Source organism: Cebidichthys violaceus, unplaced genomic scaffold (genome assembly GCF_023349555.1).
Source record: "Cebidichthys violaceus isolate CVI_PGR_0920_01 unplaced genomic scaffold, fCebVio1.0.p SCAF_9, whole genome shotgun sequence".
Classification (NCBI taxonomy): Eukaryota; Metazoa; Chordata; class Actinopteri; order Perciformes; family Stichaeidae; genus Cebidichthys; species Cebidichthys violaceus.
This window is the reverse complement of record NW_027176975.1, coordinates 10,402,788-10,425,018: the sequence shown is the minus strand read 5'-3', so window position 1 is coordinate 10,425,018 and position 22,231 is coordinate 10,402,788. Positions and strand designations below refer to the sequence as shown.

Below are 22,231 nucleotides of genomic sequence, written 5' to 3'. Positions count from 1 at the left end.
CTAATGCTTTCCGATGAGGTCAAGGTTGATGAGTGTCATTGACTAAGATGGTTTGTAAGAGAAGTATATTTGCCAAATCACAGTGTGGGGTAAAGCTGAAGTGGAGTCTGTTATCGAGAGCTCTGACAAAGCAAAACAGGCTGTTTGTCAGTCCCCTTGGAGCCAAAAGTATTTAGCTTTGTGTGTGGTCTACAGAAAAGCATTATCAAGCAGATAATGATAATAATAGAGTGCACAATTCTCTCTCTGTAGCAAGTCATTTGTGGAAACTTTTACATAAAAATGCTTTTGACACTGATGACATTATGAATGAGCTGTGTATTATTATAATGTACAAACATTTAAACATCAGATTAATTACACTGGTGCAGAGAACTGGATCTGTGAATTCTTATGGATTCTTCTGAGGAGTGCCAAAAGAAGAAACCAGTCTTCTGTGTGTAGGATAGTACTTAAATAGATCAGAAGAGGAAGGAGTTGGAGAAAGAGACGTTCCGACTTGTGGTCCCGAGGGAAAGGAAGGGGATGACATTTGAGCTTGTTGTCCAGGGCTCAGATGGGGAGATGAAATGTAAATTGGAGACTTGAGGTCAATGTGTTGTCTAATTCTTGAATGGTGACAAGAGACTACGCTTTCATCCAGAGGACCAGTACAGCTCCCAGGAGGTTTGGGTTTTGGTCTGGGCCTGGGACTTTTGCAGTCACTTCCATATTTTTGGACCAATTCCATCAGATGTGTAGATCTCTCCTAGGGAGACAAAGACAAAAAAAGACCTACTTTGTCCTGAGAGTTTACTTTTGTGTTGCTGAGGAAATTACCTGATGCTATACTATAATAACAAACTTCAAAATATATATGAATATATACAAAATAAAGACCTAATCTTCATGATTACCTGATATATTAGTGTTCTTTTGGAAGACAATTCAGTATTCTTCATTTGATCAGTGTCTAGGGAATATGAGGACTTTTAAGTTGTTGACTGCTTACTTTGTAAATTACTGTTCTTACAGCAGTCCATTACTAAAGTCACACCTCAAGCCTGTCAACCAGTTAATGTATACTTTCTACTCTAAAGTGATTCAATACTGCCTCAAGTACAAAACCACTTAGCTCTCTAAGGCATGTTGTAAAATGGACATTCATAGCAAATATCAAAAAGGGGTAGAGGGCCAGCAGCCATCCAGATGTTTCCATTCATTCTGTTCTGTCAAATATCTAATCAAAGCAAAAAATAATCTTTTAATTTTTACTTAGTGAGACAAAGGAGGTATAGTAAAATAAATATTTATATTTGTTCTTTGTGATGAGCACATTAACACTCACCTTCCGAGCTTTGTCTAAAACTCTGCTGTGCGCTTGTTGTCCTGTCGTTAGCCGGGGCAAGGTGGTGGCAGTGGACCTGCATTGCTCTCCCACTGACCTGGGTAAAAGATGCAAAGTTGTGAATACTACGTCTCTGCTTCCTCTGCTTCTCCATGGTTCTTTCCTCAGCTCCAACTGCCTTGCTGTCCTCCATCTCTCCCTCTCATCCCGTTGGTCAGATTTGACTGATGAGTGGTCATTTCCTCTCCTGTCCATCCCTGTTGAAGACCTGGTAATGGCAAATGCTGAATCGTGTAACACTTCATCTCCCCCAACTTGGTTTGTTTTTTCTTCAAGTCTTTCTTCTTCCTCTGCAATCTCGCTTTCTTCATCTTTCTCCTGCTCCTTGGAGCCCTCTAGTCTTTCCAGTCTGTGAAGCAGCTTGTGCTGAACGTGCCTGGAGTCCTGTCAGGATGATACACAATATCTCTTTAGGATGTTCCTATTATGACACATGCAGCTTATTAAATGTACAGTCAAAGTAAATTGGTATGAAAACAGACAATATTTCAAAGTAGGTATTTAGCAATTTCTTTGAACTCCTAACTGATTCACTTTAAATGAAAATCCGACATCCTTTACTTTGTTGGCAAACCTCTGCTTTACCAATTAATCTAAACTAAAATTGATGGAAATTGATGCAACATTCATGTTAACTGTGACTTAGTCATTGTGAGCAGATAGTGTGATTTACTCTGTGTTACCAGGGGCTGGAAGTGTGGGGAGGTGGTTATCCTCTATCAGAAGAGGAGAGATACGCCATGAAAAGCTATGAACTGCTCTGTTAACAAAGGATAAATCTCAACTGGGGATCATGGTAGAAGCGTTCACATTCGCGATCCCTGTCAGGTTTAAACAAACCTGCGAACTCTACCAAAGACATTGAAGCCGAGTGAAAGACGATGTCCAGAAGCTCAACAAACGACAGCAGCCCTCCAGTCCGGAACAGGAAGAGAGGCCAATGCCTGCCTCTAAGGCCAGCACTGACCATCATATCTCTCAATGTTGAAGGACTGTCTACAACTAAAGAAGAACTTGTTGCAAAACTCTGCAAACAATACCAGTGCGATATTCTCTGCCTACAGGAAATCCACCGCGGACAAAAAAATCATCGCTGTGTGGAAGGTATGACCACCCTCATAGAAAGACCACATAAGAAATATGGCAGCATCATGCTAGCAAAAAATGGGATAATCGCTGATTCAACATCAAAGAGCGATGAAAACGACATTGAAGTCCTAACCACTGAACTCAGAGGAGTTATCATCACCTCAATCTACAAACCGACCCCCATACCCATGGAGATGCCTGAAATACCACCATCCGTAAAACCGAAGATTGTGATAGAGGAACAGCCACAGCACGCAATGGGGATATGCCAACAACAATGCAGATGGAGATGCAGTAGAAATGTGGGCCGAAAACTGCCAGCTTGATCTGATCCACGACGCAAAACAACCAAAGTCCTTCAACAGCGGATGATGGAGAGCAGGTTACAACCTGATATTGTGTTTGTCAGCTACAAGATCGGCAGATTAAGCAAAAAGCTGGTCTTGGAGCCACTGTCAAGGACCCAACACCGTTCCATCGGCATCACAGTCAACGCTGCTATAACCCCAGCCACAGCTCAATGGGAAATCCACCACTAAACAGCCAAGACCAAAGGTAGACCGGGTAAAGCACTCCCAAACCATGGGACTGACCAAGCCGTTCTCCCCTTAAGAGCTCAATATCAGCATCAACACTCTTAAAACTGGCAAAGCCATCGGACTGGATAACATTTTCACTGAAGAGATCAAGCATTTTGGACCTCTGACGAGGAAATGGATCCTACAGTTGATGAATAAGTGCATGCTGACAAAAACATCCCAAAGATCTGGAGGAAAACCAGGATTATTGCCCTTCTCAAACCAGGCAAAGTCCCAGCGCATGCAAAGAGCTTCCGCCCAATCTCTCTGCTATGCCACCTCTACAAGCTGTTTGAGCGCTTGATTCTCAACAGGCTTGCCCCTGTTGCTGAACCAGCCATCATACATCAACAAGCTGGATTCCAACCTGGAAAATCTACAACAAGCCAACTTCTGAACCTCACTCAACACATTGAGGACGGATTCCAGAAAGGACTGGTAACAGGAGCCGTCTTTGTTGATCTGTCTGCCGCATGTGACACTGTGAACCATCGCCTCCTCCTAAAAAGATCTTGGAGTTGACAAAAGACCTGGCACTCACAGACCTCATTGGAGCCCTTCTGAAAGACAGGCGCTTCTTTGTTGTCCTGAATAACAAGCAGAGTCGCTGGCAACAACAACGGAATGGCCTACCTCAAAGTAGTGTGCTGGCCCCACTACTTTATAACATCTACACCAGGGGTGCCCAATACGTCGATCGCGATCGACTGGTTGATGGTGGAGGTAGTGCGGGTAGATCGCATGCCATTAAAAAAATATGAGATGTCCTCATGGCATTTGCCACTTGATTGACGTACATGGCAGGCAGTCTGAGATCACGTCTTTTCTAACACACGGGTCACCACGTATGCGCGGTCAACCGCACAACTCCGGCAAGCTAATTAGTTAGCCTCCCAATTTATTACTACTACAGAAGCTAAAGCTGCAGCACCATGATTTGGGGAACTTCCAAAACCTTGTGTCAGAGCTGGAGAGGCAACGGAAACTGTGTGCGCAACTTGACAGTGCACGCTACAGATTGACAAGTGTCTGTCAAAGTTTGACAAACGCTTTTAAGACTTTGCTTTACTCGAGCCAGTCGCTACATTTATGTGCTGCACATTTCGGGAAGATATTGAGGTGATTAAAAAATTACAACGCTGTTTCACCTGAACTCGTCTGGAGTGGAGGATTTTGACACTACTGGCTGACATTCAACTGAAGTCTAGGGCTCATGGACAGTTTTGGAACTTACTCACAGAGGAAAAGTACCCAAACATGAGGAAATGTGCTACCTTTTTGACTGCATTATTCGGCTCTACTTATTTATGTGAGTCAGCCTTTTCCCACATAATGAATATTAAGTCCAAACACCGTTACACCATGACTGATGATCATTTGAAGTCTGCTTGAGGCTGGCTACCAGCAGCTACTGTCCGGACTATGCAACCCTGGTTGATTCCATTCAGTGCAAGTCATCAGAGTAAGGTATGACCAAAAATGTACAGAATTGTATTGTGCTATAAGGATACATGCAGTTATGCAAGGTACGCCAACATATATTGTAAATATAATGTATACTCAGTATATATATATATATATATATATATATTTAGCATTTTGAATGTAGGTAGATCATTTTGACTTGGTCATTTTAAAAGTAGCTCGCAAGTCGGAAAAGTGTGGGCACCCCTGATCTACACCAACGACCAGCCAATGGACCAGAACACTGAGCGTTTCATCTATGCAGACGATCTCTGTGTAACATCTCAAGAGAACTCAAACTGCAAACTGCAAAGACCCAAGTCTGCTCCTTCCATCTCAGGAACCGTGAAGCCAACCGACCACTTAACATAAAATGGTCTGAAACACCACTTGAGCACTGTACTCACCCTGTCTACCTTGGAGTAACTCTGGATCACACTCTCTCCTTTAAGGAGCACATCAACAGCACAAAATCCAAAGTGGGTTCCCAAAACAACATTCTACGGAAACTGACCAACTCCAAATGGGGAGCCACAGCACACACATTAAATTCTACTGCTCTGGCCCCGTGCTATTCCTCTACGGAATATGCATGTCCTGTTTGGGAGAGGTCAACCCATGCCAAGAAACTTGACCCAGCACTGAACAACACCTGCCGCCTGATCACTGGCTGCCTGAAACCTACCAACACAAGCAACCTTCACCTCCTCGCTGGCATTGCCCCTGCTGATATTAGATGGGAGGTTGCCAGCCAAGTCAAGAAAATAAAATCTACTAGTGTTGAACGCCATCCCCTCCATGGATGTCACCCTCCGACCCAATGGCTAAAATCAAGAAGAAGCTTTCTCAGCCATGTCCAGTCCCTAACAAAGTCTTGGGAAGAAACCAGAATCCAACCCTGGAAGGAAATGTTTGAGAATGACCCTCCTCCAACTGTCATGGGAATATCCCCTACTGAAAACCTTCCCCCTGGCCCAGAAGCACCATGGGCTCAATCGAAAACACTAAACCGCCTCAGAACGAGAACGGGATGATCAAAACCTGGTCAGATGGGGCTACAGGACTGGCCCAACCACCTGTGAATGTGGAGAAGCAGACCATACTATGGAGCACTGCCTTGTCTGCCCCCTACTACCCAACCCTTGCAACTCAAAAGACCTTGCAGTGTTCAATAAAAATGCAAAGGACTGTGTAACGAAAATAGGGAAAACCCATTTGACAATGTTGAAATATATCCACTCCAGTCTCCAGTAGTACAATAGTAAGAATTCAAGCACGTGTGTAAATTCATGTTGCATTTCTGCATGTGTATATGTGTGGAGGTGAGATAAATACCCTGGTATGCTTGCCTTCATCAGTGCACAGTGTAATTCTAATTGGCTTTATTAGGGGGCTTAAATCTAATACCAGCTCTGTGTGCTGCAGGCTCTGTTGTGTGAGTGTGTGTGTGTGTGTGTGTGTGTGTGTGTGCGAGAGAGAGAGAGAGAGAGAGAGAGAGAGAGAGAGAGAGCGTGTGTGTGCGCACCTCTGTTTGATGTTTACGACTCATCAGATTTCTTATAAAATGTTTTCTATGTAACAGACATGAATAGATAGACTAACTCAGTAATAAGACTACATTCCCTCCTCTGTTTCAGCTTGGCCCCAGTGAATAGGCAAAAACAGCATTTAGAGGTTCAAGTCCAATGAAGCAGCAGCACTGTAGCACCAGATGTAATGATACAGACTTAAGGCAAGAAAAAACTGCATGAGACTGCACCGCAACATTTGACCCCATTTAAAAACTTGATACCAATTAGAGAGTTCTGGGAGTAAATAATTTAAGAGACCTCGCTCGCTGAACACACACAAATAATTTTACAAGCATGCACACATGTATGCATGAATGTGCAAGTGCATCGACACAATCTCACGCTTTAACCTATGAAAATATAACACACACCCCTGTGCACGCATGCACGCACACACGCACGCACACACACACACACACACACACACACACAGACACACATAAAGATCCCACCATGCTCTGGAAACAGACTTCTTAATGAAGCCTTCCCCAAGTGAAAGTAGAGCAGAAATACATACTGGCCCATTTCTGCCTCCTCTCCTCGCTCTATTCCTCTCCCTCACCTTTTCCACATCATTTGTTTTATTCATGTTTTGTTGCCTTACTCTGTTGTGTCAATGAGTTAAATCACAACCCCTAATTTATGGCTACAGGCAAAGACACTTCTACAAACAAGCTGGCTGATGAAAGGGGATGACTGAAAACATACGCGCCGGGCGGTGTGTAAATCTTAAAATGTCGGTTACTGTCTTTTTATCTATGGTTATTTACATAAGAAATGACAACGTGTGTTGAAGAATGGCTCTGATGCAAAATGAAAAAGGCTGTGCACTGGAGGAGAGGAAAAGTGAGAGAAAGACAGAGGTGGGAGAGAGAACGAGAGAGTAAATCCAGTGACACTGAGTGGGGAGCACTCAGGTGTGGTGAGAGGATTATACAAAAACCCTGAGTATGAATGACAGTAAACACCTGAATGACAGAGGGGGGGCGGAGGCTTCTGTGTGTGTGTGTGTGTGTGTGTGTGTGTGTGTGTGTGTGTGTGTGTGTGTGTGTGTGTGTGTGTGGCTCTGGGTGACAGTTTAGTGGTCCTCACTGATATTCGGAGAGGTGAATGAATTTCGCCACTCAATGCTTTGAGGGATATGCTGTTTACTCAAGTGCAACTTGTTATATTGTATCATTCACTACTGAAATGTTTGATTTATGGTACAGCATGTATGAAGAAACTGAAACAATGAATACAAATTAATTTGAGAAGCAAACAATGGATGCGTGGGAATGAGGATGTCAACAAGGCAGGGAGTGTTGAAGGGGAAGATATCAATCAGGAGCGATCCACTGCAAGAGTTAGGGAGCTGTTTAGTTAGCAAGGAGAGTTACATATTGAGCTATACAGCATGCAAGTAAGTCAATAAAAGGGCTATAGAGCAAGAAAGAGGAGGTATGTTTATCTTACTTGCACTGTGTTTTCTTTCTCTGTGTGCTCCATCAGTAAGGGATTGCTGACAAGGTCTCTGAAGCGAGCTTCAGTTTCTGAGTGAACACATTCTCTGTTCTTCTCTCTGCTCCCTGCAACACAAACACACCAATCAGCACCTCCAATCAACACTTTGATGGTCTTTTTTGTCTTCTTTCATCCAATCTTTTGCGCAGGGTTCTATATTCCATGACTTTTCAGTTGCCATGTCACTATTTAAACATCTTTTAGAGAGAGTGTGTGTCGATTTCTATTCCTACGCACTGGATAAGCTGAAGGCTTTTCAAACTATCTGCTGATTGTTCTTTAGTTGCATGGTTAAGTTGGATAAAAAGCTTCTTTTTCTGCAAGCCATTAGAAGGAGTGCCAAGACAAGTCCCCTCTTGGGAATGCTAGAATGCTTTTTTTAACCTTTGGCTTAAGGTTAAATTCAGAAGAGAGCAATGCATGTTGATTCCTAGATCTGCTCTTTGTGAAATCCCTCACCTCTAGAGCTATATCAATGTACAGCGCTGACTCTACATGAAGCGTGACCCCGTTTCCCCCACGGCGACCCCCTCCTTCCCTTCACAGTCTTGGAAGATAGAGGAGCACAGGGGAAAGGCATGCCAAGGCAGTAGACACTTTTAAGCAAAGATTAAAGGTTTTTCTTTTTAATCAGTCATTTGGCAGCGATGTTAGCATTTCACCCTAGTGCAGCTAAGGATCAATTTTTAATGCTGCTGTGCAGAGAGCAGACAGGGTGATTGGCAAGAGAGAAGCTATTTACAAAGGATCTATTTACAAATTTTCCATAGAAATATGCAGAGGGCACAATTGACATCTCTTACAGAATATTAAATAAGCTCTTTTCCTCTCTCTTTCGTCATGAGGCACGACCTCTCTGAGCCCCTGATGATCACTGCTCTCTGTGTGTGTGTATGAGTGCATGTGTGTGTGTTCACTCTCATGTGTCTCACATGTAAGAATAATAAAGGCATCTACACCTCTCCCTTGTGTTGCATTGTGTTACATTTCTCTGTGTTGTGCTGCCACAGGCGGGGTAACTAGGTCAATCAACCCTGGTGTAAACACATCACAAGAATCCACCAACAACATGCTAATGACAATGACTCTTTTTTTTAAATCTATATATATATATGTTACGTACTCCTCTATGCCACAATAAAGATACATAATAAAGAGAAGCTTCTTTGAGTAGGACAAACCAGCAAATTAATTTACAGTAAATCTCAGAGCATTGAATGGTGGTGACGTTTAAGATGTGTGCGAAACAGACTGAACACAAAAGACAACTGAGATCTTGAGACCCACACAACTTTATGTTTGGGCAGACCTGGCACTTCTGTCTCCCCATGCATCAGTCCTCATATCCATCCATGAATCAAAACATTTATCCATCCATCCATTATCCAGTCCTCCATTCATCCGTTATTCAACCATCCATTCATTCATGCAGTCAACCAGCCTTCCAGCCGACCAACCCACACACCATTGATCCAATGATTGACCCTGCACTGGGTGGATCAATACTCTCTTAAATGGCCTCATTGTAAGCGCTTAGGCACAATGGCCAGGCATTGTTTGTGCAGTTCATTTCCAAGGTAGCAAGGCTGAGCAGGGCTCTAACCTGAGTCAACTCTGTTTTCTCCTCCACTTATGTGATCGCAGCAAAGAGAAAAGAGGAGGCGCTGGCATTGAGCAGAGAGCATCCTGTGCACATGCAACAAAAGGAGCAGTGGTCCATGCAAAATTACTTGTAATGACTCACAACTATTAGATAGTTAAAGATGCCTGTGCATAGAGCAGTTCTACAGACACATAACTGTACTGTTACATAGGCAAATAAACAGATGAGAGTAAAAGTATTTACAGATAAAAGAAGTCATGTATGATGGTTCAGGTCAACACAAGCAGGGTAAAGTTAAACTGAACCATGTCACAGCAAACACACACTTCATCTTCACTTTTACCTTGAATAACTGTAATATTACTCAAAGTAATGTAGTATTTCATAGAAAGAATTATCGTAGATGACTGCAGTAAAGGTATTACTTAAAGGCAGAATGAATAGGATTTGTCGGCCCATGACCCCTGACCGTCTTTAGGATTAGGGTGCTCACCAGCTGGTGAAAGCCAACACCAGATTCACTCAAACATACGTCACACACTAGCGTGGCTGTTTCTCAGTGTGAAGAACAGGTCATCCTTTAACAGCAAGGTTGCTCCAACTATCCGCATGTCGAAGTGTCCTTGAGCAAGACACTCTACTCCACGTTGTTCCCTTGATACTTCACCCCATTGCTCCTAAAAATGCTTAAGATGGGTTAAATGCAGAGGTCAAATTTCATATATGTTCCTGTATGATGATTGTAAGAAGGGGTGTAATAGCTGATGATTGAGACCGATTATTTTTGTATGAGTCTATATATATAGTTTTAGGAATATCCAACTCATTCTGCCTTTAAACAATATGAACCTGAAGGAGCAGTAGTATTCAGGAGACTCATGTTCAGTATATCACTGTGCAGCCTATTGTGGCTTGGTGTGCATACAGAAACCCTGTTGAGTTAGAGCTGGGGCCAGGTCTTGGCATTAAATGACTGGGACTCTGACAAGTCTCGGAGTTCTGTCACTGAGGTTCACAGGTCTTGTTAGCCAAGGTGTCGGCAGGGGTGGAAATGACTGTGTGTGAGTGTATCTGTGTGTGTGTGTGTGTGTGTGTGTGTGTGTGTGTGTGTGTGTGTGTGTGTGTGTGTGTGTGTATTTGTGTGTGAGGTGAACATTAGACAGCACTCCTACCTCCACCTCCTCACCTGACACCAGCAATAAAACTAAACAGGCCAATGTGCTTTGCTGTGTGTGTGTGTGTGTGTGTGTGTGTGTGTGTGTGTGTGTGTGTTTGTGCGTCTGTGTGTGTATGGAGGGGGGGCACACGGGAGAAAAGGGGGCATGTGTGCTGCAGGGTTGTTGCTGCTGTCACCAATTTGCCGGGGCCTCCAGACGGGAGTAGGAGCAAGGTGACGGAGCTGTGGCTTGATAAACACAGAAGCCCTGCTTCGATTTCCCATCCAGTCCACTTTGGAAACACATGGCTCTTCCTGGGCGCTCTTGGCCCAGGGAAGAAGAAGGAGGAGGAGGAAGAAGGGGGCAAAAATGGGAGGAGGGGAGGAACACGGAGAGCCACAAGAGAGACATAGTGATGGGTGTGCTGTGAGGGAGAATAGCAGCCAGGAGGAAGGTTGAGAGAGAGAGTGATAGGAGGAGGCTAGAAAGAGGTGACAGGCCTGGTGGGATCACATGTATTGACTTCCACAGAGATGACAGACCATCCATGCTTCCATAGACACAACACAGGAAGAGAAAAAGAAAGATAAAGATAGGAGAGGAAAAATGAAAGAGAGAGGGAAGTTAGAAATGTGAGTGATCCTCTAAACAACTTACTCTCTGAAAAATATTATTTTAAGGTGAAAACACAACATTTCTCGTCTTTCGTTCTTCCATTCCCTCCATTTCTTTCGCTTTTGGTTGAAAACAACTTCAGTGTTCCGCCTTTCAACTGACATCAGAAGTTTAAAGACCAGCTCCAGTTGGAGGAGCAGAGGAGTGTCAGTGAGGGAGGTGAGGCACCAAACTCCCCTCTGCCCCCCTAGAGAGTTAAGGAGATCACATTTTAACCCCCCCCCCCCCCACCAAACCCCACCCAGCCGCTCCTCTCCTCCATGCCTTAATACCAACATAAGAGGACAAGTGTGGGCTCTAAGCACCAGTGATCAAACAGGAGCGGCTGCTGGTTGCGCTAGGCTCAGGACGGTTGGCCTAATAGGATTGGAAGCCCCCAGGTGAGCCAAAGGACACCTCCAATCAGCGTGATTAGCCAAAGGCTGAGCAGCCTTTCTAACAGCATTGAGTGATGTACAGTGCTAAAAGGATCACATAGGTTGTGGAGAATGCAAGCAAGTCATGGAGTGCAGTGCCATGGTTGATGGTGCATACCAAAGTTTTGTGTGGGATTGATGGAGTTTAAAATTGCATGCAGTTTAAACGTGTCAGAATGATCTTGAAATTTGACTATTTGGTTATTACTAAATTCACAGAAGCGTGTGATGTGTTGAGCTGTGGAATAATCTTGTCTTCTTGGCTACTTAGAAAAACAGCATATGTTGTATACATGTATGCACACAGCTTTGATGCAAGACTATACATTCAAAAGTACGTATAAATGTGAGGATCTGCATGCTCTCACCATCCACAAGTTCACTCACACTTACATGCACGGACAAACACACATATACATTGCATGCCCACACACACACACACACACACACACCTACACACACATCCACAGACAGGCTTTTATAAACTCATCACATCCAAAAAACAATTACCAGAGACTGAGCTCATCACTGACTAAGCAAAAGTCATCCAGCGTGTAAAACACACAATATAATTAGCACACATCAAGCTGCTGTGCCCTACTGTGCATTAATGATGCTTCCCTCTGAAGTGAATGATGGTTTGATGACTGAGAAAGTGAGTGAGGAGGGGCTTTGAGGAGGAGCAAGACATCATTTGGAGAAGGGGAAGAGAAGCAAGTGTGGAGGGAAAAGGGCCAAGTAATAAGATGCAAAAAATGAATTTGACTGTTTTAACTTTGGTGACGCACACTCATTGCCCTAAAAAACAATTAACCAGAGAGATATGAACATTTAGGGATAGATGACAGATTACTCACTTGTGGCGAGGGCCATCATGTGCCATGTACCACAGGCTACATCACACACCTGCATAAAAGGAAAATGTCGTTTAGCCTTCCAAGCAGTGCAAGATTTCAAAACGCAACTTTTCCCAAGACTCCCCTGCAACAGGATTTTTGGAATTTGCTGAATCGAATGGGACTGGGAGACTTATGGGACTTATTTTGTTGTACAAGATGAAGTTACCATTACAGATGCAGTGTTCTCCAGAAAGTCTGCAAAAGATTTAAGTCTCAGTTTCATGAGATTTTTATTTATTAAAGAATTTTACACTTCTGGCTACATCCCAATCTGTGACATTTTCGTCAGCTGTGAAATTCTATTGTGACATTATTGATTGGGGTGTGTGCAGGACTGTGTTCAGCTGCATACTTTTAGCTTTAAACCCACAGAAAGCAGGGCAGACTCCGCTTTAAGCCATATATGATTCAGTGTGAACCCTTTAAGAATTTATGCATATCCAGCTAAAACTCATATACTCAGAAAATCCTGAGGCTTTCATCTACTTGAGACTTGAGGAGTCTGAAAACATATTTCGTCCAGTGTTTCTCATACACACCTTTTTACCTGCCAGTGAAACCGGCTGTGGTATCCAGAGCTTCTTGAGGCCTGGACGATCAATGACCCGGGACGCACAGGGGATCTGACCCCAGAGAAGCAGTTCTCCGCCTGCTGGAGATTTGAACAAAAGGGCGATATGTTCAGACAGATACATCAGAAATACATACAATGTCATCTCGCCACATGTTTTATGTCAAAACTTTTATCTCAACTATGGGAAGTCAAACTAGCCATAATAAGATGTGTTGGTATGCTCTTCACAGGTTTCTGACCTTCTTCAATGTATTGCCAGATTGTGATTGTAGGTCCCTGATCACAGATTTACCTGGGACTGTCGAAATAGCACGTACATTTTGTTGTCAAGCTGGAAAAACACAGCTGAGTGCAGAAAGTGGTCCTCCCCATTGTGGGCCACAAGGACACCAGGCCCCAGTCTATCACAGATTAGCTCAATTCTGAGCCAAACAACTCTGATTTCTTCCAAACTAAAAAGAGAACACTGACCACCAATTAGAAACAGTTAAATGGAACTAAGATGTACATGCTGTCAGTTAGGTTTAGTTTAGAGCAGGAGGGAGTTGATGTACAGCACTGTCTTGAGACAGTAACCCAACCCACACCACATACCCACACCCACTCACCTGTCTCCTTGGCCTGCTGAGCAGAGGGACCACATTCTCAGTTGACACTTATCAAAGACACACACACACACACACACACACACACACACACACACACACACACACACACACTGAATGTACTCACATACAGCAAACACTCAAGCATCCACTCACTCATGCTACCTCAGTCTGCCTATTTAAACCTGCCACTAATAAATTTATATTTACTGCCTGCATTGAGGACTTTTAAATTATAGCTTACAATAAACCTGGCACACACATCTCAAAAGCTCTTTCAGGGGATGTTAAAGCAATATAGTAAGCAATTTTCCAAAGTGGATTACAAATTTCACATCCAGGTTTTATTGCACATTACGATAACTTAACCACATCTAAATGTTCCGCATAAATGGGAAATATGTGCTGCTTAATATGCTATTTTTCATTTTTTAAGAAGCGCTTTGCAAACCCTGCCAAGCGAGGGAGCATGCTGGTTTGTGTGGTGGGGGAGTCAATAATCTTTATGAGGTGGATTTTAATTACAAGGAGATAACTGAGTATCCTCCTCACGGCAAGCCTCCATCAATCTCTATTCTGCATCAAGCCATGGCACGCATAGACACACACACATAAACACACACAGACACACACACACACACACACACAAACACACACACACACACACACACACACACACACACACACACACACACACACACACACACACACACACACACACACACAGACGCTGATAATGTCCTTTCAGACATGATTGATCAATCAATCAGTAATGTATTATTTTCATCCCAGCAACGCAAATTTTATAAAAGCATATGAGACATGGCGTTGCTAGATGGCGTTGTACCACAAACACAAATACGCACGGTAACACTAACATATACATGTACATACACACAGACTGACAAACGCATATACAGACACAGATGCTGGCAGGGTAATCCAGCTAAAAAAGGTTAAAGCTGATGTTTTCCAAAAGAACGACGGTCTGTGAAAGGTCAGCTCAATCATGTGCTAAGCATGCCTCGTAAACAATCCATAAAGAGCTTGTTTTAAATAATAACATTTTATAGCTCACCTAAAGACATAACTGTAACACCGGAAGGTAGGGCTTCACTCTCCAAATAGTCTTCATTGTGCCAAGAATTCAAATGGGACCAAACTTAATATGTTGACTGCAGTACATTTAATGAACCAGTGGCATTTCCAGCAAAACCACGTACAGAGCCCAGCCCCAGCAGACATCTCTGTTCAACAATAAGCAATTCTTTTAAGGGAATATTGCAGTACAGCTGCAGTAGGCTGTAAATGTGCCCTGGTCTTTAAACAAGTACAATGCCTTTTCTCTTTAAGTGGCTGATGTTACATTTGTAGTGTAACCACTTTAATTCCAGCTGTCTGGCAGAAGGCAAGCAGCAATTGAAGGAGAAGTAGTTGCCGGGCACTTTGTAATGGTGTAAATGTATTAGAACAAGTTTTGTGGCAGTTCAATGACTCTCTATGGAGCCGAGGGGAGGTGAATCAGATTGCTGAAATCATACAAGTTAAGAGGATATGGAGAGAGAAAGCCAAAAAATAGGGACAATCAGAGCTTACCTGTTTTTAAATTTAGTCAGCAAAGGGGGCTCTGGGTTTGGCTTTTTAGGAATTATAGGAAAGACAGCCAAGCTTGGGGAAAAGCTGATGTAAAGGGATGGTTTGCCTCCTTATCTCTATGTCTTATTAATAACAAAGTAGCTACAGGGATAGTCTTAGCGGGGTAGTTTAGGGGATCACTGGTTGAACAACAAATCAATTCATTATGTACATCATCTATCATATAACACTAAAACCTGCTTCATTTAAGAGATATTGAGAGCTAATGAGGTTGAATTTGTGCTCCGAGTGATGTCATTTGAGGACACTGAATCCTTGTAGTGTTAATTAAAACTCAATGAAATGATGTAGATGAAAAATTAGCATGGCTGAAAGCCACAGTGAGGGATACTGCTGGGAAAATAAGGTTTTCAAGTGAGTAAGTTGTTATTATCTTATGTAGAGTGAATACAACATCTAAGGATCTTTTAAAAAGATCACAATGATAGATATCTGCAGTGACAATTAGCCGTTTGGAGGTTTGTGTTAAGCTGTGTTATTAAAAGCTACTACAAGGAGGTTTTAACTTGTTATGAAACCGTCTCAATTTAATACTGATTCCTCTATATGACATACTTAACCAAACGAGAACATCAGAGAGAAGATTGTTTTTTCTATATAGTTATTCTTAATCCTGTCATCGGGTCCGATTCCCTGTGAAATCAAACAATTTGGCAGTGAGTAGTGCTTTAGCCAGTTCAAATTAAGGTATTGACTGGTACTGGGGCAGTATCAGAAAAAAAGAAAAAAAGGGACAGTGAAAGACCATGGAAGAAACAAGAGTTATTCTTTGTGGGTCATTCAACAGATGGAAACAATTGTGAGATTTTAAATTATTTGAAACTGATCATGAATTGGCCTTTTTCCTTCGAGACTGGTGTGTAATATGTCTATTTTATTAATGTAAGATGTAGTCTTACATCAATATATTTATTTATAATTAATTGTAATGTGAGTTGAATGTAGCTAAAGTTAGCTGCATTTGTCGAGGAAAGCAAAGCTTTCTGTGATTATGACAATGATGACCAGAATGCACCAGGCAATCAACACTAGCTTGTATTGCTATGCATCCCGCAACAAACCGTGCTTCAAAATGTAAAAAAAAATAGTATTAAAAACACACACTAGTCGGATCAACTTTTTTATGACATAAGGCAGTGGTGCTCATGGGAAATACAGTCTTCTTTCTGGGAAAACTCAACACAAAGTAAAAGTTTATTGTAGTTGCTTGAATTGTACTCAACACTTTAAGTCTAAAATAATACAGGCGAGGGAAAGATGAAAACTGCTATCACAGTAGGTTGGATACTTGGCTCACCTGTGACGGCTGCACTGTAGCTGTCTCCCGCTTGTATCTGTGTGACCTCGGCTAGCTGAGAATAGTTAAGAAGACAAGGAATGGAGATATGAATCCTGTCGTCCCCAAGTCCAAGCTGTCCCTGAAAGCGAAACAATGACATCCTGTCAGTCACAGGATTAAATAAAAGTTTAATCCTAATGATTTCATTGCTCATAGATAGAATGGTTAAATAAAGATACATGCCTGAGTGGTATTTCAATTTTCCCATTTTGGCGTAGAAGCAGCAAGTGACTGAGTTCTATCAACTCATTCTAATTAATGCTGCCATGACAGTCCTGAATGTAAACATGGTTGTTAAATTTGTCAAAGAGGACTTGTATCACGGAGTATCGTAATTTAAGTGCATCTTTGTAAAGCGGCGTTATAATATTTGCTGTGTAAGGTTATATATGAGGTCGGCAACTGGCAATTCATCTTGGCTCAAATTGCTGCCACTGAGGAGGAAATACTGTTTAAAAAAGGCACATTGCATATTTCTTTCACCGACCAACAATCTACCATGTTTCATGTTTAATTTACCATCATGTGCAACTGCCTGGCAATGCAATCCCTCATCGGTGAGTGGGTCTGTGTAAAAAGTCTACTCAAACACAAAGGTTTAATAACCATAGCGTCTCGCGCAGTACAATAGAATGCGTTGTCCTCAATTTACATCTCTTTCTTTGTGTTTCAAATGGTAAGGCTGCTCAATTTGACTTCTCTCAGCTGTCCTGCTTTTCTCTTTCCTGCTCGCTCCTGCAGAGATAAAGGGCTTTTTGCAATGTGCTCATGTGCACACCGGCATGCCCTGGCATATGTTTGAAAGTGAGCACAATATGTGTGGGTTTACATTTGAGTGTGTGTGTGCGCCATCCAGTAATCTGAGTCTTTAATTGCTTATTCGTATGTGTGCTACTGTGAGGATTTGTAGATGCGTGGCAGCATATGCTCCTGCTGTGAGTGTGTGTGTCTATGTATTTATAGTTATGAGTGTATGTGCGTCCATCAGTGTGTGTGTACATGTTATTTTACTTGCAGTTAGGTACAGTAAGTGAGCAGATGTGTCCATACCTTTGTGCACCTGACTTTGGGCACTTGTTTGTGTGTCTGCATGTGCTTGTACTTGTAAATGTGTATTTTTGTGTGTCTGAGTGAATGAGCACTGTCAGGTGCTGCTCCATGCTGTGCCAGCTGCATCTGGAGCCATCTGTGTTGGTGCTCAGTGGGAGGGGAGCGGATGACTTTAATGTACTTGAACCCCAGACAGACCTTTCCCAGACATTCGTCAGTATGAAACCAAGACAACTGGGCCCAGTCAAGCTGAACAGACTGATCTGGGTGGTGAGCAGGAGACAGACGCTTTGGTTACACTGTAACCCCCGGTCAGACTCACTAGGGAGCCTCTGGCAGTCAGAAATACACAAACACTGGAATCTGTTTGTTTCAATGATAGAAGAGTAGTGTTTTATATCAGAGGACACTCACCTTTTTTAGCTGTCAAAGTTCTGCTGCCTATTTTCTACAATGTAATCCAGGTTTTTTCCTTTCATGTGTCTGGATTTTATTTCTTTTAAAATCTAGCTAATGTTTTCACTATTTGGTTAGAATTCCTAACGTCACTGGAACTTGCTTTCAAAACAATACAAATACCTTTTTGCATATATAACAATGCATATAACTATACAACTATTATCATTTTGATAAAGAATGCATTATGACTATGTTGGGAATTGAAACCTGAAATTTACACTTGATTGTCAGGACTGACTTGTGACTTCTCCCTATGTCTCTCTCTTATACACTATCACATATTATAAAAAAGGACAAAACTGCACTTAACACTTCACCCACAAAACTAAGAACAGCACAATACATAGACACACAATCCTCCACCACAAAGAGAACACAGAGGCCTAGTAATGATCTTGCAGCAACAATATGATTAGTGAAGCACAAAATCAATTAATGCAGCAGTAGAATCAATAGGTGTCTCTCAGCATATATGTCCTGCAGTTAATTAATAAACAAAAAGGACATTAAGCAGCAGAGCATCAGACTGTGGCAACGACTGTCATCAGTCACAACGTGTGTACTGATGGCATCAGCAGGAAGGGAAAGGGAAAACATAGACAGATATAAATGTGAGCATGGCGAAATGCCAAACGCACCCACAGGCAACAATGCTAACACTACACATACATACATTTGAGAGAATGATCATGCATAGACACACACTACATATACAAACTCATTCATGCACTTGCCCTTACACACATGCACAAACATGTTTTTTTTAAACACACAGAGGAAGAACTATAGATCCAGGGTGCCACTAACGCTCATTTTATTCTACTGTAGCAGCCCAGACCATATTAGCATCAATTTGGAACAGGCCCAGGGTTCGATGAGGCCTGAACTGTGTTGGAACCAAGCCCAGGGGTATCCACCATCACCAGGCCGGCTCACTTATTATTTACCATGCTTGATGACTCCCCCTTATCATTACAGTACAGACAGGGTTGTGATCAACAGACTGACACACATAAACACATGTTACACGTCGTCACTACCTAGTTCATAACAACACATTTCACCTGAGTGTGAAAAGCAACGACATTGAAAAGAAAAAAGTGCTTCTGCTTTGCTTTCATGTGTAATCTGTTTTTGTTACATGTCAGGCATGCATTATTGGTTTGATGTTTTACTATCATTATTTGTTGATCAAGCACACACGTACTGTACATTTTGGTCGACACACTCATTGTTAAAAGACCACTTTCCTATTGTAGTCCTTAATTTTTTCCCGAATACCAAATTACTTTTTCTAGAAAGGGTTTTGTCTTGTAGTTTTGCAATTCATTGGTAATGCAGAAACACTGTAATCTGTAGCTCATCTCTGTACTACTGTCATCGGCTATGTGGAGAGAGTTTTCTTTCCTTCCTGTCTACCTCGTTATTTAGGATGCTTAGAGCTTGCATTAGAAGTCTATTGGATGTTATGTCAATTCTGGCCGGTTAAACTGCCTGACACAACTTTAGCAGACAGTTGACCCTGTTATCACACAGCTGACATTAGGAATCGAGACATGACTCTAGACTGAGGATACATTTGTCTGTAATTGGGTTGATGGCATCAACTGGCTCACTGGTTAATCTAATAACCCATAATGGTAGTGATGACTATTTAGATTTGAACATTTTATATTTTTGTAATTTTCTTAAAAGAGTAAACATAAAAGTGATTGTTTACTCCACAAAATGTTAGTTATTCTTTTTCGTTCTCCTGCTACCTAACACGTATTTGCTACTCCCGTTATAATGTTATCATATTGATTCTGGCTGTGGCACGCTCTCTCTGACATCATTCAAATTCCTTCTCACCTCAATCATGTGATACAGCACAGGCCGTCCGTCTTTTAGTCTCAATAGGAGGAAAACAACGAGATTTCTATCGGTAATACTATTACCAGCTGTAATAGGGTTAGAGCTGCCTGGGTTTACCTTGGTAAGGCAGCGGAAAACTTTATTAGGTTTAAGACCTTTTGCTTTTCTACTTTTTCTGCTGCTACTGATACATAATAGCCTTTAAGCCCTAGAGAGAGAGAGAGAAAGGTATCAGCTTTGTATAAAAAAAGTTCAAGATGGCCCCTCATCTCACTTCTTCGCCAACGACAAACAAAGTGTTATCTTTCAGAAGGTGGAACCTTTCTCATTTCTTTACGTGTTGACGGGAGTATAGTTTCGGTGTGGCACTGTGCGGCTGATTACAGGAGGAGTCTTAATCAGGTGGTGCAGCCTGCTCGGGGCCCCTGGGGCCGAGAGTGTGCTACATCCTGTCAGACTGCACAGAGAAACAATCAATCATCAGAACGGCTCCAAGACAGAGGAGAGAGAGAGAGGGCAGGAAGATGGGAGAAATGGAGGAAGAGGAGAAAGAGAGAACATGATGAGGGGAGAAAGAGAATGAGACGGTGCCCTTGCAGAGACTAATATAGAGTTATATAGATGCAAGAACGCCTATGAAAATCCAATGAGTCTAGTTAGACCAGAAGCCACCCTGTAAGAGTGCGATGTGGAAGCCAAGGCCACGTCAAAGCTCATAACAACAGATGTCTAACATTTTCATTGCTCCCCGGTTCTCTAACCTTCACCTACATGTTTGTTTCACTGTCCTGGCAAAGCGTCATCCTCTCTGTCACGTTGTAAAAGTGATCACATTTTGGCCATGGTTTCAAACGACCTCGCAAAGCTGGGAGAAAAAAGAATCAGAGAGAGAGAGAGGAACAGAGGGATTGAGGTGGGCCTAGGTTTTACACTCTCTGGGCTCTGTCTGAGGGCTGTGTAATGATGCGCCCCTTTAAAGAACGTCTTAAATGAAAGGCCAGAACAATCCTCTGTGACAGGTGGGATTCTTCATCTAACAGAGGGGGAGAGACAAAACCGGGCCAACAAATACACACACACACGCACGCACACACACACACACACACACACACACACACACACACACACACAGCCTCACATGCACACACTTTTGGCTATGTACATTCAAAGGGGCATGCACATACATAAACTACAGTAGAGGATTCCCTGCCCTGACCATGTGAAGCATTGGAGTTGAATTGCCAAACAGCAGATCCCATAAAGGTGATATATAGAATTAAAAAAGATGTGCGTTCTTGGCAAACTATGAAGGATATTAAGTGCTCGAAAGGAGGGCTCGGAAACGGATCCCTCCCCAAAATCTTGTAATCTCTGGAAGAAAAAAAAGAATCTCAAAATGTCTCAAAAATGGAAGCAGTGCTTTAGTTAGTGTGTATGTGAGAAACAGAGAATGAGAAAAAACACTGGTTTGATATGGAGTTTTGTATTGTTCTAAGTCTGCCTTTCCTGGCAAGGCCAAAAGTGGAAAAATGTTTGGCTCACCTCTTGCCCCATCCCCCAGGAGAAGACATTCCCACCATCTGAAAAAAAAGAAAGCGAGAGAGAGGGAAAGAGCGAACACAGTAAAACCAACATTCTGCAAACAATTCAAGAGAGGTAACAAATACAAGCCTGGGGTTAAAATAGAAAAGAAAAAGTAAAAACAAAAGCGGAGGGCGAGAAGGGAAATGCGCAGCTGACAAAAGTGGCTCAAGCATCATACATCAAGCACTTGTTACCTCTCCCGGTGCCTGTGATTGCACATGACTGCAAACAAGTCAGTGATAAAAATCTGAAGAAAGATGAGACCGATCGGGCTGGCTTTAAAGATCATCAATCACGGCCCTGTAAGCTCAGATATTATTAGTTCAAGTAAAGCTGCACTCTTCCATTTTATGGACATCATAAAAGACTTTGGGGGGGTGGAGGTGGAGTGGAAGAGATCCCCTAGTGTTTTAACTAGGACTGGGATGGATGTGTTTGGAAAAGCAGACCGGATGGATGGACAGCTCTAATGTAGGAGCCCTAACTTAATCACTCACACAGCACCGGGCTCCCCAGGGGAAGGAATGTGGGATGGGAGTGTAAGGCCCTACTTACAATATGTTAGAGTAAGTAAAAGTGTACTGTAAAAAGGGCTGTGCGTGTTTGTGTGGTGTCGAATGAGTGTGTAAGTGTGCGTGGGTATGACCTTTTAGATGTTTGGCAACGTTTATACAAACCTTTGGACTCATAAATAGTGTCCAAGTGTGCATTTCTTTAAGGCGTGACACACTATGACCTCTAGATAGATAGACAGTTACTTTATTAATC

At 42.5% G+C, this 22,231-nt stretch overlaps 1 protein-coding gene across 3 annotated transcripts in view; it reads right to left on the bottom strand.

Moving 5' to 3' along the window:
* Nucleotides 1–298: 298 nt before the first annotated feature.
* The window catches only part of LOC137867186 (uncharacterized), a 288,647-nt gene continuing 266,714 nt past the window's right edge, over nt 299–22,231 (bottom strand). For 2 of the 3 annotated variants that reach the window (XM_068703649.1, XM_068703650.1), the window contains 7 exons: nt 21,422–21,459; nt 16,475–16,595; nt 12,882–12,994; nt 12,301–12,349; nt 7,545–7,657; nt 1,328–1,771; nt 299–748 (listed from right to left, as the gene is read on the bottom strand). In XM_068703649.1, the coding sequence (XP_068559750.1) occupies nt 392–748; nt 1,328–1,771; nt 7,545–7,657; nt 12,301–12,349; nt 12,882–12,994; nt 16,475–16,595; nt 21,422–21,459 (1,235 nt within the window). In that variant the 3' untranslated portion in view covers nt 299–391. Of the gene's footprint in view, nt 749–1,327; nt 1,772–7,544; nt 7,658–12,300; nt 12,350–12,881; nt 12,995–16,474; nt 16,596–21,421; nt 21,460–22,231 lie in introns of those variants that run through there. The other variant, XM_068703652.1, reaches the window with a different exon arrangement.